The sequence below is a fragment of the Columba livia genome, chromosome 16 (assembly GCF_036013475.1).
Source record: "Columba livia isolate bColLiv1 breed racing homer chromosome 16, bColLiv1.pat.W.v2, whole genome shotgun sequence".
In the NCBI taxonomy this organism is placed as follows: Eukaryota; Metazoa; Chordata; class Aves; order Columbiformes; family Columbidae; genus Columba; species Columba livia.
This window is the reverse complement of record NC_088617.1, coordinates 6092125-6108541: the sequence shown is the minus strand read 5'-3', so window position 1 is coordinate 6108541 and position 16417 is coordinate 6092125. Positions and strand designations below refer to the sequence as shown.

The window sequence follows — 16417 nt, the reverse complement described above, 5'->3', positions numbered from 1 at the left end:
GTGCGCATGCGCAGAGAGGGCGGGGCGGGAGCGTCCGTTAAGCGGGCGCGTGCGCGGAGCGGTTTGTGCTGTTGCGCAGGCGTGCCGGGCGGAGGATGGGGCTCTAGCGCCGCCTGTCGGCAGAGCAGTGCCCGGTTCGCCGAGCCTGCCGGCTGCCTTACTCGGTGCTACGGGGAGCTTTGTGCGGAACTTGGGGTATGTACCGTCGCCGAAAGGGCACTTTCCTCCCTGGCGGTGCTCGCTGGAAGGGGTGGGTGGTGGAATCGGCCTTCCCTGGGTCAGGCAGTCAAGGGAGCAGCCGGCACGGGACAAGGCGGTGAGCGAGCGGGCCGGCGGCCTGTGCCGGAGCGGGAGGAACAAAACCGCGCTACGTGCTCCTTGAAAACCGCTGGGGACCCGCCCACCGCCCGCTGATAGGCCGGCTGCCTACAGCACGCACAGCGCTGCCCACTGTGATTGGCCGGGCTCGCCCCGCGCAGCGCCTTGTGGGAGTTGTGGTTGTGGGGAGGCTAGCGGGCGCGGCTGTTATAGACTGGTGGCAGTGTTGCCGTTGGAAGAGACCCTCAGCACCATCCAGTCCAACCGTTAACCCAACTCTGGTACTGAACCATGTCCCTGAGAACCTCGTCTAAACGCCTTTTAAACCCCTCCGGGCATGGGGTGTGTGTGTGTGTTAAGTTCTAAACCTCCCCTGGCACAACTTGAGGCCATTTCCTCTTGTCCCATCACTTGCTACTTGGGACCAACACCCTCCACGCTCCAGCCTCCTTTCAGGCAGTTTCGGAGAGTGAGAATGTTTCCCCTCAGCCTCCTCCAGGCTGAACAGCCCGGGCTCCCTCAGCCACTCCTCATTAGGCTTGTGCTCTAGCCTCTCAGCAGCTTTGTTGCTTCCTCTGCACTCCCTAGTACCTCAATGTCCTTCTGATGATGAGGGGCCCCAAACTGAACACAGCATGCAAGGTGCAGCCTCACCAGTCTCTAATGTTTTTATGTATTCTCTGTTTATACATCTACCAGTTGCTAATACAGTTACAGAAACATCTCCCATCAGCCTTTGCGGCTGCGCAGGGCGGGGTTTGCTCATCCGGGTCCTCTGCTCTCCTGGCAGCCCGCCCAATAGGCACCCACCGAGGGTGTGTCCTAGGCGCTGATTGGTTGGTTCGGACCGACGAGCTCTGTTTAAAATCAGTTAACGGCGGCGGGTCGCGCCGGGCGGTTGCGGCGCTGAGGTGAGTGGGGGCGGGCGGCGGTTACCGGGCACCGGGCGGCCTTCCCGCCCTGCGGGGGCTCTCGGCTTCGCCTCACCTTCCTCCTTTCCCTGCCAGGTGCCGTCCGGTAACGGTATCTTAGGCCGTGGTCGTCCCCCGGGATCTGGCCGGGTGTCTCTGTGCCCCGGGCTGGGCCGCGGCCCTGCTCCGAGCCACTGCTAACGGTAACGCGGCCCCGGTCCCTTGCAGCACCGACAGGCCAGCGGGCGCGGTTGGGCAACGGCCGCAGGCACTTTCCCCGTGTCCGGGGCCGGTTCTGCCGCGGGGGGCGGGGTCACACCCGGGGACCTGAAGGAGCCACAGCCCGGGATTCCCTCCCGTGAGCTGGTACCGGAACAGGCCTTGCGAAGGGGCAGCAGCCTCCTCAGTAACACAAAGCTGCGTGCCGAGCCGCGAGTGTTCAAAATACCCGGTGTGAGGCCTGTGCTGGTCACCGTGAAACCTGCCCAGGGTCCTGTGTGCTCCTGCTGTGTTGTGTCCTGACTTGTGTGCTTATACCCACCACTCAAACCTGGAGAAATGTGCATCTGAATTTTGGAACTAAGGAAAATGATGTTACTGCTTCTCAAACCATGTCCTGCTTCCTTGGAAAAGGAAGGAAACCAGGAAAAACCTGACTCAAGTAACAGAAAAAGTGTTTGGTTAGCTATTTTTATGCAGCACTTATTTTTTTTTAAACTAGAGGAGCTTCAACTTAAACTAGCAAGAAGTTGAGGTTATCCTGGCTAAAAATAATTTACTTTTCCTTGAACAGCTATTCTTAGAATGCCACATCTTCATGTCTTCTGAAACTTGTGGGATCTTATTTAGGGAGGATGAGATGCCAGGGCTGTTTATTTTGGGCTGTTGGAAGGGAGATGGGTCTGGAGAAAAGCTGCCACTCCAGCCCTCGCTCCTTTTGCGCTAGTGAGGGCAGGTTGGGGTGGTCTGTGGAGCTCTCTGCATGTTCATCTCTCTCTGCATAGAGTTAAAGGTTTTATCTCTCAGTTTGAGGATTACATGATGGAAAAGCGGTGTTGCCCCCTGTTCTGTACCAGGATGATGAGTTCAGTGTTGATTCTGTGCTGCAGGAAAGCTCCCTTGAGCTTTGAGCGAGGGACACCCACGAGGAAGGAGAAGTTGTAGATTCCAAAACTGTTAAAAGTGTTCACTTAGCCCTGCTCAGGGCAAAGCCAGGAGTTCAGGCAGAGGGTTTGTGGTGGGATAACTGCCTGCCTGGCTGTGCTGACAGGACTGGATCTCTGGAGAGGCAATTTCCAGCCCTTTATAATGGTCAAATTTAAATATTAACCCCTGAAAAGCATCCAGGAACTTTGTCCTTTTAGGGGGACGAAAGCTTTGGGTCGTAGGAGAATAAAGAAGCTGCCAGGCTGAATTAAATGAGGTGCCTGGTTAGTGCAGTGTCCTGTCTTTAAATGGCAGTTGGTTTTGAACACGCAGCAGAAGGCACTGGAATTACCACAGTGCATGTCTACGTGGCTTCCTCGGTATTGATTGTCCATCTTTGGGTTTGAGGCATGTGGATCAACTGGCTTCAGATGTTTCTGCTGATGTGACTCTGATGTAATATCCTTTTTGGGTATCTGGTACTGTTTATTTTCCACTTTCTGATCCTGTTAGGATTTAGAGTAAGTAACACCTGTAGCTGTGATGCTCAATGGTGTATTGTGACAAGGTGTTGTCTCAAGCTGACCAGGGTTTATCTGATCACACTGCAAGGTGGCAGGAAAGAGCAGATCTTCTCTGTACTCTCCTTCTGTCCATCCCTGGCTGCTCCCCAACCCCAAACACCCCCATTCTCCCTCCTGACCTCTGATTTCTCATCTGGGAACTCTGCTTCCTCTCTCCAACTCTAAGGCCCGTGTGACTGGGAGGTCTGAAGCAGTGGGTGCTGTTATTGTGTTGCACGGTGACCATCAGTCTGTGTTGATCTGCTGCTCTACAAATAAGAGGATCTTTTTATTGGGCGGTAATTGTGAAGTGCTCCCCTACGCCGTGCTTGGTGCTGAGTTTCACCTACTACAGCTGGGTCAGTCCTGAGTAGGTTTCATTAGAGTTACTCTTCTCCAACCTTGTCCTAAATGTTTTTGGCAATAAATTAACAACTACACTGAGAAAAAGATGCTGAGCACATCAGTGGTGGAATTGTGTCAGCATTTTAAAGCTAATTTGGATTACAGTGAGGTGTGAAGTTATTCCAAAATACCTATTGCACTTGCTGTTGGATTAGTCTTATTCTGGAACAGGAATGCTTGTTCTAATTTAGCTTAATCCTTTTTCAAAGCTAACTAATCTGAACCAGGCCAAGGCACTCCTCTGGAACGTGCCAAAGTGTAGTTAATCAAAAGAAACCTGATGTGCGGAGAAACCCGTTGTCCGTTCCTTTTTGTGGATACGGCTGTGCTGCCCTGTGCAGAAACCGTACATGGCTGCGTGAGGCACGTTTTGGTCAGCGAGGGGAGTGGGACTAGAAAGAGAATTAAGGTTTTAGTTGGGCAGTCACTTCTGTCAAAGGAATTTGGGCTATTTTTGAAAGCAAGAGGACTGGATACTCCTTCCTTGCGGCAGTGGTGGTGCGAGCAGTGATCTGAAAGCTGATCCCATGGGCCAGGGTGAGGGTTCCCCGGCTGGCTTGCTGCAGAGCTCTGAGCACGAGTGTCGACACGGAGGGTGATGGATGTGGGGGAGAGCAGGGTGACGCTTTAAATCTATGCTGTAGTTATGTAGGATTGCAGTGTGCCTGTAACCATGGTCTGGTAAATGCATGCAGTGCTTGCTAATTAGGTAATGTCCCTATTAACGAGGAGAAGTTTCCTGGTGGAAGAGTGCCACAGGGGAGGGAAAGAATTTTGCCTCCTGTCTCTAAATAAAAGATTGAGATAATAATTCTGCCATCAAGGCTGTGAGCGGGTGAAGGGCTGGGCAGCGATACTGGGGCTGTCCTTGGTTGAGCCTGTTGCGATGGCTGTGTTGGTGTTAAGTCACATAACAGTCCCCAGGTGGAATTAGTGGCTGGAGGAGCGAGATGCCGGTCAGTGAACTGAGGCTTCCCAGTAAATCCAGTTCTGCACAGGCCTCAGAGGACACGCAGGGGTTTGAAACGTGGATGCTGTGAGTTTGTCTGGCTGAAACAAACCCTCAGGAGTTCAGTCACGATGACTTTTACCTCCCCACTGGCTCTTTGAAGAAACTTGGTGTGTGAAACTGTGATGTTGATGCACTCCCTATCTTTTCATGACTATTCACTCCCATGTGGGAGGGAGAAAGGCTGGTGGTGGGGTCGGTGCTGAGGCTGCTGACACTATGACAGGATATGGACTTTACACAGTAAAAGGTTGGGAACTGCAGCAGGTAGCAGTGGGCACAAGGAGCCGTGAAACGTGATGCCTGGTGCTGCGACTCCCCAGGCAGAGCAGGGAGGGTGAGGGGAGAATGCAGATGACGCATTTGATTTTTAAAAAAGTGGATAGTGTTGACAGAAACTCTATCTTGATGAAGGGCGGTAGGAAAGCATTTGATTCCCGCCGTGTCTCGAGCTCAGTTATAGTTGGTTTTGGCTCTGATTCTTCTGTTTGCCTTCTTTGGGTCCTACTCTGACATCTTCAGTCAGGCAGCTGAGGCTTTTCTAATGACGTTTTTCCCTTTAACTATCACAGTCCTGGGCTGGGGGCCTGGAGGCTTTGTGGTGCAGCCGTCTCTGGGAGGGACGGCCAGGGATTGCAAACAGCAATGGTATCTCATGATTGCTGTCTTGATTTACTCTTGAATATTTTCTTCTTTATGGAGCGTACTGTCTGGGTTGAACAATGTGTGGTCTGCGCAGACAGATGGTTTAGGTCTGAGACTTTGAGGATTAAGAATACGCTGCTTTAGAGTTGGTCGGACTCATAAAAGCAAAGTTCAGGTGATTTCCTTGGGGAGTGTTTTATAACGTGTCCTTGTGAGCTTTGCCTTGCAGCTGTGCGGGGCATCTTGAAAGCACAAAAACACCTTTGCAAAAAGGTTTTGTTACAATTTCAGGGTTTATGACTTTGCTGGCTTTATTCCTGTTCTGTTGAGTTTAATATCACCTGTTGACACAGGGACTCCTCCTGCTGTCAGTGCTGCACTAATTAACTGCGGGGACTGTTCTTGCCAGGGTCACGGTGCTGGGTTGTTTATAGCCCGGCCAGCCTGCCGTTGTGCCATGGAATGCAAGGGCCCTGTGCTGCCCTTCTTCTGCTTTTTGCCCAGTAACAATACCCTACGGAACTCTCCTGCTTTGAAAATCAAGTTACTCTTTAGAAAAGCACGTTTGTGTCGTTAGTTCTTATTTGTAGCCCTTCAGAGGGAGCCAGACCGCACTTTGCGGTGCTCTGGAGCCAACCTCGTCAGCAGGCGCTCACTTCATAAATCTGCGCCCTGGTAAGGGAGAGGGCTCTGCTGTGCATGGGGAGGGAGAGGAGGGCAGATCAGTCGCTCTCTGCAAAGGCTCTGTGCTTTTCTGCCTTTTTTTTAAAAAAAAATACCCTTCTAGCACCTTCAGGTACAAAGAAAACCTTCAAAACTTGATCTTTATGATAGTTTTGAACATGCAAATGTCAACAATGGTAAAATCTCCTTAGCTTTGCTAGTCAGGAGTAGAATAAAAAACAACATTTCTGATGAGGCATTCTGTCCAAAGGCTGTGAATGACGAGAAGGACAATGTTCTGGTGTCTGTCTCTAGAAACCACACAGAGGGAGCGAGGTTGTCAGATGTGCTGGGGTTTGGTGTCACAGGTGACCAACACTTGTTCAAGGACCGTGGCAGCGCAAGGGGAGGACGCGTGGGGACAGCGTGAAGGTGAAGATGTATCGCCCAGTGTTTCGCTATTCCTTTGATGTCCCAAATCATTGCATCAACTTTGCAACTCTGAGCGAAGATGATGACCTCAATGCAGACTCCTGGTTTGGTAAGTTCCTTCCAGCTCCTTGGTTTGTTTTCTCTTTGAATGAGGGCTTGGCATGATCCTTGTTTTGGGCCTGGCTTCTGTCCCGGTTGATTAGTCATGTTGTTAACTACATCATTCATCATGCATGGAGGTTGTTTTGCTTTTCTATTTAAAATTTGATTGTCGTCTGTAACTTGACAGATGACTTTGTTAACATCATAATGATATTCCTAGGTATTGTTAAAAATTCTGAACGTAGAATGTATAATGAAAGTCTCTCTTTCCTCACAGACCAAAGAGCCAATCTGGAGAACGTCCCTCCTGCAGAAAATCTGGCAAAGACCTCTCTTACCAGCCCTGCTTTGTCAAAGCCCGATGTTTTGCCTCTTGTCACATCGCAAGAAATAAAAACAAGTAAGCTGGCATGGAATAGCAGGAGAGAATAAAATTTATGTGCTTTTCACTAGCAAAGCCTCAGTCTGGCTTTTGTGGGACCATCTTCAGGTGTTGTCGTCTAGCAAGGTCTCATGGGGTTTCACTTTAGCATTCCTCTGTGTGTGTATATAAATATATATATATATATATATATGTGAGCTGATGTTGGTCACTGTTCTCAGGTGAAAGCTGTGGTGAAGACAATAGCCAAGCAGAATGTGTGCAGGCCAGTGCAGTTCCTCAGAATATTGTTGGATCCCTGACGAGCTGGAGAGCTGCTGCGCCTGCGGAGGCCTCTCAGAGGTGAAATACTTGTATTCAGTTTGCATGAAGATTGATGATGGTGTAACTAAGCAGGTCCTGGCTCTCAGGATCTGCAGTTCTTGGGTTATCCTGTGGGTCTGAAGTTCTCCAGCCCAGAGATGGTGTATGGGGACAGCTGGTCTGCTTGCTAAGCTGGAGGGACAATTCTAGAGGTGGAAATGTAATGCAGTGTCTCGCATACTTGTCAAATGAGACTCAGTAGCACTAGGAGCTTCTGGAATGTGAGGGTATCTGAGACTGAAGTGGCTTATAAAGTTTCTTTGTTTATATCTGCTGGAGTTGGGCAGAACTCGTTTTTGATATGAATGCTAAAGGGCTCTTGGGCTTCTGTGTACCAAAGAATATTAAGTTTATGGATTGTTAAATAATTCATGCTGTATTTGGGTTGTTGTGTTAAGCACAATTTGCATAGTCGGTATGTTGGAGTTAGGTGGTGCACTGACATAAAAGCACTACACCGATGGTGTGTCCTCCCAGCCCCGCAGGAAAGCTGACCTCCATCCTCTTTCTGTTCTGCTCTAGAGCGGGTAGAAGACAAGCTACAACACAGAGGAAAACACAGCAGCGTAAACAGCCGGCTAGAGTCAAAGTGGAGAGAAATGCTAATGCCTTGGTTAATAAGGAAGAGGTTCCACCTATGAAAAAAATGAGAATGTATGTCAAAGTCCTTCTGTTTGGGGTTGGGAAGAGGGATACAACTGTGGTTTTGGAAGGATTTTCCGTGTGGCTGAGAGGGTTCTTACAGGAAGGTTGAAGGGAGGTGACTGCAACCCTGTTGCTGATACTGGTTTCATAATGAAGAAGAAATGCCTGTAAGATCTGAAGGAAATGCTCTATTTGGAGGTAGAGATGTGAATGAAATAAGCTTGGGTTTCTTGAGCTTCTTCCTCCATACTCAGTGTCTGTCAGCTAGCTTTAAATTGGGCTTAACTTCTCCCTCAGGAAGTCATCAGGCAATCATACACTGTGAAAGAGTTGCAGCTAAGATATCTTTCCAATTAACTCAATTACTAAGATATCATATGGTGATAAGCTTGGGGTCAGGAAATTGAAGTGCAATCTTTGAAATGCTGCTGTATCTAGATGAGGTCCAGTACACTTAGCTCCTCAAGAACAGCCTGAGTTCCAAAAACTGGGTAACTCATCTTCCCTTCTCCAGCTGTAGAGTCCTGGAGAAAATGACATGCTCTGATCCTGGGTCCAGGTAAGGCTGGTCTGGAGTTCACCAGGTGTCGGAGATTGCGCATGGTGGAGGGAGCTGCAGGTGATTTGTCACTTAGAGCACAGTTAATTGGAGTGGTTTCCCATAACAACTTGGTGCTTTAGTTCTAGTGGCACAGAGAAGCTGACAGAAGTGTCCACGAAGAGCGAGCCCCTGCAGAACCCCAACCTCTCCCCAGCAAGAGGGAGAACCAAGCCGGCCATGCCCTCCACGCCAATGGTGTTAAAGTACGTGGCTTTCTTGTGACTTGGCTCTGCTAATCACGGTTGATTTAGGTGACGGCCCTGGCTAAAGTGTGTTCAATTCCAACCCAGCATGTGGTGGTATCATGTTTAGTAAACACTGGAACAAGGCAACAATATTGAGATGAAATGTACTTCACCAGCTGAACCCATGCAGAGGAAAGCTTTTGCTTTTAATTTGAGGAAAAAGCTGTTCTTGTTGATGGGTGAAGCAAATGCATATGCAGGACAGCAGCTAGCTGCAAGCTTTCTTGAGGAAAAAAAAATCCAAACAGATCTTTTCTGAAGAGTATACTTTTATAATGAGTGATGCTTCTGCAACGAAGTCGGAGATAAGAATGTTCCTTTGCACTAACATTGTGCTCGTAACCAGCCAAGCAGGATGGCGTATCTCAGTCTTTCCCATGCTTCTGCAGGAGGACCAATCCTTCTGGCAAGGCAAAGAGCACAGAGGAGCAGGAGCTGGAAAAGATGCAGCAATTGCAGCAGGAAGTTATGGAACTGCGGAAGAAGAACGAGGAGTCTCTGAAAGCAGCGATTGCTGGGGCAGGTGGGCTTGGGCTGGACTGTGAATGGAAGCCTCTCTGGGCTCAGCTGGAGAGGCTGCATAGAGCTGTGCCAGTACCTTTAAAAACGTTCCAGATTTTGTAATAAATATTAGGATGAGGTGACTTTAAGTGTAGATCTGCCCTTAAACTGCTCAGAAACAGGTGTGTTTGTTTTATCATGTTTTGAAATTTTATAGATGAGTTCTCTAAAAACTGTTGAAGTTATTAGAAATCAAATGCCTTTTTCCCCACCCCAAAAGGCTTCCAGACCTTATGTATTATTTTTCTTCAGGACAACCTGTGAAGAGAGCTGGTGGTCAAGTAACAAAGCCAGTTGACTTCCACTTCTGCACGGAGAACAGAATTAAACAACACATGGAAAGCCAGCCTGGGAATGAGTATAAGGAAGTGGATTTTGCGGCTGTACTGAGAAAGCATCCTCCCTCTCCGGTGAGAGCCAGAATGGTGCCAGCAGCCAGCTGAGTAGCTCCTGACACCACTGCTTTCTGCTTTTGCACCACAAGTGCTGCTGGCAGCCCACAGAGAGGGTTACACGGGAGAGGGGAGTGTTGTGCAAATGTAGCTGTGTCTGCATTGCCAAGGGGCACTTTAATGCCAGATCTTCCGGTCATTACGCTTTGTGCTTTAATCTTCTCCTTCATGCAGATTCCCGATATGACATGCTTGTGCATGTTCAGATGGTTTAGAGTCATGTCGAATGTGAAGTGTTTTCTTTTTGATAAGGGGAAGGGACAGAGATTGTGAATCAGTGGGAAAGGGAAATGTCATTGAAGCATCTGGTGTTAAATGGACATAATGACTGTAGGTTTGTTTTTTTTCTTTTCTGTTTCCAGGGACAAATGCCAAAGAAACCCACTGTCCCCAAACCTTTCAATCTGTCCCAGGGAAACAAAAGAAAACATGAAGAAACCACATCAGAATATGTGCCTCTTGCTGAGCAGGTAGAAGCATTCCAAAGACGCACACCCTCTCGGTACCATTTGAGGAGCAGGAAATCAGATGAAGGTAAGTGGTCCTGGCTGTGTCCTCAGAGGTGGTGGTGGAGCCAGAAGGCAGAGCCCACTCCTGAGCAAACAGTCTGTGTCTGCTGCAGGCCTTGCCATTAACTGCTGGTCTCTGTCACCTGAATTTATAGGCCCAGTCCCAGGAAAGTTGGCGAAGGTTCAGATGACAAACCCAAAAACACCATTGCTTCGAACAAAGCAGCGCTTCAGACCAGTCACCTGCAAACCTACAGCAGAGCTAGAAGCAGAAGAACTAGAGAAAATTCAACAGTAAGTAAAGGTTTACTCTAGTCCTCTGAGAGAATTGTGCCACACTGGAAATAACTTTCAGATGCCAAAATATCACTTCTCATGAACACTCTTTTTGTGTACAAGAATGAGTAGCATAAAAACACTGAGATTCTTTTAGCTTTTTTATAGTCTTATGGCCCTGATTTAATTGGGTACTTTCCACATCCCTGCACTTTGAAGAAAATGCTCTTAGGAGAGCTGATCTTGGGCTGAGTACAGCATGTGATGAGTAAAACAAAGCCAGTCCAGTCTGCCTACACTTTAAAGCTCTCCTGTAGACAAAGTTTTGAACTCCCAAGAAAGCAATCCATAACACTTAATGGCTTGCTGTTTCAGAAGTGAAGGAGGAGTCACTAACTATGTAACATGTGTGTGGAACAACTGCTTCTATACCTGTTTATTTCTCTTTAATGCTGTGACAGAAGCCGTTCGCTAGAAGCTGCATCTCGCCACGTACAATGTGTCTGTGACTACCCCCATCTTTCCTGTGTAGGTACAAGTTCAAAGCACGAGAAGTTGATCACAAAATCTTTGAGGGTGGACCACTCCTGCCCAAGAAACCCCCTGCAAAGGAACTCACGCGACCCATTGGCTTTGAGTTGGAAATAGAAAAGAGGATTCAGGAGCGTGAGAGTAAGAAGCAGCAGGAGGAAGAGCACTTTGAATTCCATTCCAGGCCGTGTCCAACAAAAATCCTGGAGGATGTTGTGGTAAGTTTAGTAATACCCATACCTGGGAACTAGGAATTAGCTTCGAAAGATCTGTTGCTATATTGCATTATGTATTTAATAATCTTCAGTAAACGCTGTCATTAGGTAAGAACAATGAGTATGTACTGTGCTTGTCAGGATGTTTATCTGTAGCACTTTCTCTTGGCGCTTAAACTTGGGTAACTCCTTCCTGGCTCTTCTGAACAGGGTGTTCCAGAGAAGAAAGTGCTTCCTGTTACAGTCCCCAAGTCTCCAGCCTTCACCTTGAAAAGCAGAACCCGAGTGTCTGGCAGAGATGAAGAGAAGGTAACTGCTGGGAATGGGCTGGTTCGATGTTGGGCAGTTCCTCCAGCTCTGTCTGTGCCACTCCCGTCTAATGATCTAGTTACTGCTATTCATTTTACAGAAACTGAATTCTTACAGAATGAAATAACTCAGTTTCTCCAGGAGGGTACTGATGAGGGTTACTGAGCTGTTGCTGCTCTGAATGCAGAAAGTGAATAGCTTCAATTTCCAAGGGAAATTCCCTGGTCTGTTAAATCAGGAAGGACAGATATTGTACATGACCTTCCCACAGTCACTCCAGATCCCCAGGGGTGGGGAGCAGGGCTCAGAATGCATCACGTCCTTTGTCCTTTCCCTCTTGTGAAGAGGACATTAAAGAATTACAGTCTAAGTTGGATGAATACTAGAACTGAGAGTGGTTTGGAAAGTGGAAGAACTTGCCTGTGGTTCAGGATGTCTGTAAATTGGTACTTCTTGGATTACTCATTCTTGCAGTGTCTGGAGTGTTGACTTGGTACTGTTGTGACCTGTATTAAAGAACTCTAGTATTGATGGCTTTGTTTGGCAGGAACTGTAGTCTTTCTAGTAAACCCAAAGACCTGGTGCTGTGTCACATCCTAATGCTGATATCCCTTTAGGAAAAAGAGGTGGTCCCTGTGATCAAGGCTAACCCTATGCCACACTACGGAGTGCCCTTCAAACCTAAAATGCCAGAGCAGAGGCACGTGGAAGTTTGCCCCTTCTCTTTTGATGCTCGTGACAAAGAGCGGCAAATACAAAAAGAGAAAAAAATAGAAGAACTGCAGAAGGAAGAGGTAAGAACTATAAGCTACCTTGGATTCCACTCCTGAAGTAAAAAGCATGGGGTAGGACTTGGCTTTTGCTGTTGTCTCTTAAACTTCCAAAGCTCCATGCCCTTGAGGAAAGGGCAAGAAATATTTTAAGTTGTTTCTTTCAGGTGCCAAAGTTCAAAGCGCTACCTCTGCCTTACTTTGACCATGTTAAGCTGCCAGAAAAGAAGGTGAAAACCCCAACTCAGCCAGAACCATTCAACCTGCAGGTTGACGAGCGGGGAGCTGCCAAGCTGCAGAGCTGGAAACAGCAGGTAGGGTGAAAAGAGGTGTGACCAGACTGAAAACAGCTCCTGAAGCTTGGACTTCAGAAAGTGTCCTACTTGAGCTGAATCAGGATCTGACTCTGAGCAATGAACATCCTTGGTGTGACATTTTCCCTTAACCCTTGGCTACAGGTTAAGCATTGGTGCGTTGTTGTGTGGTTGGTTGTTCTGTTTTGTTGTTGTTTGTTTGTTTGTTTTGGGGGGGGTGTCCCTTTATGGTAATCAACATGATTTACCACAACTGCATTAATAGCTGTGGGGTGTATTTTAAGCTGCAACTATATGCAGCTTGATTCCTCTGACCATCTCTGCTTGGACATTTATTGACATATAAATAATATACTGCTTTTTTTCTGCAAAGTCTGCAGTGGACACCCAACATTTTCTTCAGGCTGTTCTTGGCAAACGTAACTGACTGGCAACATGTGACACAATGTTTGGCTGTAACATACTTTTCACTGCAAATGATTTGATCTAAGTCAACCTGGTTCTTCCAGCGTTGGGAATGCTGAAATCTGGGTGGGTGTGATGGTCTGTTAGTTATTATGCCTGGTACTTGATGGGATCTCTTTTCTTGCAGCTTGAAGAAGATTTGAAAAGGCAGAAAGAGGCAGCGTGTTTTAAAGCTCGTCCCAACACAGTGGTGTACCAGGAGCCTTTTGTACCTAAAAAGGAAAATAAGCTGTTAGCAGGTGGAGTTGCAAGTATTTGCTACACAGGCTTGGCTGATAACTCAGAACTGATGCAATTAAATGTTTGGCCTGGCTGTTGCCTCTTCTTTATCAGCACAGCCAATAGTGCTTAATCAACTAATTCCCTAACAGCTCGTGTCCCCAGGGAGCCGGGGAGTTTCCTCTCGGCTGCCCCCCTGTCTTGTGCTAACAGGGCAGCTGTATTTCACAGCTCTGCTGCAATTGGCAGATGATTGATGTGTGCTAGCTTGGGAGAAGGGTAAATAGTAGACACAGAGCTCCCTGCAGAGACAGCTGGCGTTTCTGCTGCAGCTGTCAGTCTTTCCCTCCCATATCTAATGAGATGAAGGCATCTACGATGTTGGGTGGACTAAGCTTTGCAGGGTATAGAACCAGCTCAAAACTTGTTTGTACTAACAATTGTGTGCTTGCTCCCTCCTGTGAGGATGCCTGTGATGTGGTGATGTCTGCACTAACACTGCTCATGTCCAGGCGCAGGCTTTTCTCTTTTCCTGAAGCCTGGAGGTATCTACTAACAACCTCTGCAAGGTGAAGTGCTCCAGAGGGAGTCTTCCATTTGACACTAGTGCTGCTCTGGTTTACCTGGCTGTCTTTGCACCAATGTTATCTCCTCTATTTCTAAACTTAGAGAGCCTTTCTGGTTCCATAGTTCCTGAAAATTTTGAGCTGGCAACAGAAAAAAGAGCTAAAGAGCGGCAAGAATTTGAAAAGCGATTGGCAGATAAAGAAGCTGAGAAGGAGAGGTATCAAGGCCAGGTCAGACAGGAAGAAGAGGAGCGTGAAAAGGAAGAAATTTCTAAGCTACGACAAGAACTGGTAAGTGAGGTATTTCTGAACAGTAAGCCAAGGGATGCGTGAATATACTAACTGAGCTTGTGTCAATGTCGAGCTCATTAAAACTGCTTTTTCTCGTTTCCCTGTTGCAAATTGACTCCTTGTTAACTTTACAAGCAACCTAAAAAACAAAGGAAGCCAAAGGCAGCTCTGAGATGGTTGGTTTTCAGAGCCATGCACACACAGTTGTTGGAGCAGGATGATCTTTGTAAAATCCACAACCCTGAAGCATCCCTTGCATGTTCCCACCAGTGTCCTGGGTAGTGTGTGTCTCATGGACAGAGCCCACCCTCATCCCTCCAAGTGCAAGTTTCAGCTTCCTCATAACTGCAACTGTTTGCTTCATCTTGTCTTTTTTTTTTTTTTTACAGGTTCACAAGGCAAACCCAATACGCAAATACCGCAGTGTAGAGGTGAAACACAGTGACAAACCACTGACTAGGCCCAAGTCTCCCAACTTCTCAGATAGGTTTAGGTGCTGATATGCCTCATGTGGTAGGAGGAGGGAGATCCCATTCCTCCACTCTCTTGATAAGCAGAGAGGGAACAGTTTCTATGTGCTTGCTGTCTCAACTCCTACACTTGATTCCATTATTGTTTATTGAGTAGTTTAACTCCACCTGAGGCAGGTGGCTGAGGCACAGCGACTAGGCTGTGCCATACAGTTTCACTTCAGCTCTGGACATCTAGTTCTCAAAAGACTAAACTAGGTTTTTATATTATATATGAATATTGTGTACCAGAACTAAATAAAAATTCTAATCTGATCGCTGCCTCTTGCTAGTGGGCTGAATCCTTTTCCTGCAGAGGAGATTTTGCTGAAGGGCACTTGGTGAATATACAGGGATGTGCACATCTGGAAGAGCTGCTTTGTCTTTGTACAGCTAAGTATCAGTTTCAGGTGTCTGTTTCTTAGGCCTTTAACCTGTGTTAAGCTTGAACTGTGTTAAGTAACGTGGGTTCTGCAAGCCAGCATATTGCAAGTCTGACTTTTCCTGTTGATGTTTAGGCAAGTGCTAATACAAATCTTGCCCACGCTTTAAAGTAGTTCCCTGTGTATATTAGAGCATTAAACCTTCTGCTGTTTTATAGCTGAAGTAATTCTATTTGGGGAACCACTTAACTGGCAAATGACTGGCTGGGAGCTGCCTCCTGGCTCCCGCTGCGCCCTTCTCGTGGCCAAAGCCGTGTCATCTCCCAGCCAGCGCAGCCCGCGGGACTAAATATAGACCAGAGGACACAACTGCCAGCATTGCAAAGAGGTGATCAAATTTAGATTAAAACTTACTACGAATTATTTCTTACCTTAGCGTTGTGATGTGATTTCTTGTCTTGTACAACTGTGCTTAGACCTTTCCTTGGGTTTGTCTTCACAAGAAAACTGACTGCAAAAGACAAGGGGTTGGGGCACAACTACATCTAAACGGTGCTCAGGCACCAGTGCTGCCTGCTGATGTGTCTGCGGTGCTGTTAACCTGCCATGCTCACTCAGGTGATCCTGTGGTGCTGTTTCTTGAGCTGAAAAGGTGCTTGCAAAAAAAAGGTACAGCAGTGACGGGAGCTGTGTTTGAAGCTGTTGGAGAAAAGAATGAGAGCAAGGTCTCTGGCTGAGGCTTGGAAAACACAAAGCTCTTTGGGCTGCCTTGGCTCCTTGTGCCTGTTATGACATGGGGGCTTTGCCTCTGCCCTGGGCATGGGTCTCTCCCCTTCATGTCTCGCTGGGACAGTGTGACTGGGCTGCTCCCTCTGTGCTGCTGCTCTGAACAGGAGAACATGGAAACAATTTGTCCAGGTAGGATTTTGGGGATTATGGCAAACATATGCTTTCATTTCCTCTGAATTTGGATACCATTGGAGAAGAGTTCTTAGAGTGTGTGGCCCTTTATTCAGATTTTCTTTCAAGTGGAGAAGAGAAGGAGTTCAAACCTGTTGGGTGTGGGACTCCAGCTGAGGGCTCTGGTGAGCGTCACTGTTGCTGTCATTGCTAAAGTGCTTCAGCGTTTGCTGGTGTTTTATTCCCAGTCTGAGAGGGATAACAGAGGGAGGAGATCCTCAGAGAGCTAAACACAAAGGGGGACATTGTTGTACCCGAGGATGATGTTTTTGTAGGAATTCTCCTAAAAAGTGCAATGCTTGAGGGATATCAATGCAGAACAGGTGTGCAGGTTTTCCATTTGTCTGTCTCAATGGGATTCCTGTTGTGGTGAACACTTGTGATCTGCTGGATGGGCCATGGCAGGACCTTGAGTGTGCAAAGAAACTTCTGCTGTGGATCCACGCTTGGCACTCCTGGTGTCGCTGTCCTCGAGCTGCTGTGTGCCTCTGGAAGCTCTCCTGGTGCTGTTGGGATCTTTCTACTCTTTGCCCACTACCCTGGCTGGAGCTGCCATGACACAATGGCAGCTCGGTGGGACAGTCCTGGGTGCTGATGGCAGCAGTTGAGCTGCCACATCGGTCAGTCCCCACCAAGACCGGCAGCCCGGCTGGCCTG

At 47.8% G+C, this 16417-nt stretch overlaps 1 protein-coding gene across 12 annotated transcripts; it reads left to right on the top strand.

Annotated features, from left to right (window-relative positions):
- Window positions 1-7: 7 nt before the first annotated feature.
- Window positions 8-14693, top strand: TPX2 (TPX2 microtubule nucleation factor). 12 transcript variants are annotated; one of them, XM_065032130.1, is made up of 18 exons: window positions 21-195; window positions 1030-1229; window positions 6029-6201; window positions 6472-6594; window positions 6798-6918; window positions 7462-7593; window positions 8266-8388; window positions 8820-8953; window positions 9244-9401; window positions 9806-9977; window positions 10108-10246; window positions 10761-10977; window positions 11185-11283; window positions 11901-12077; window positions 12221-12367; window positions 12960-13071; window positions 13742-13908; window positions 14298-14693. In XM_065032130.1, exons 3-18 carry the CDS (start codon window positions 6099-6101, stop codon window positions 14406-14408), a joined length of 2235 nt encoding a protein of 744 aa, XP_064888202.1. In that variant the 5' UTR covers window positions 21-195; window positions 1030-1229; window positions 6029-6098; the 3' UTR covers window positions 14409-14693. The 12 variants fall into 12 exon arrangements, with proteins under 12 accessions (XP_064888199.1, XP_064888206.1, XP_064888200.1 ...); XM_065032122.1 differs by having other exon boundaries at window positions 13721-13908; XM_065032132.1 differs by having other exon boundaries at window positions 23-195; window positions 5976-6201.
- The last annotated feature ends 1724 nt before the right edge of the window (window positions 14694-16417 follow it).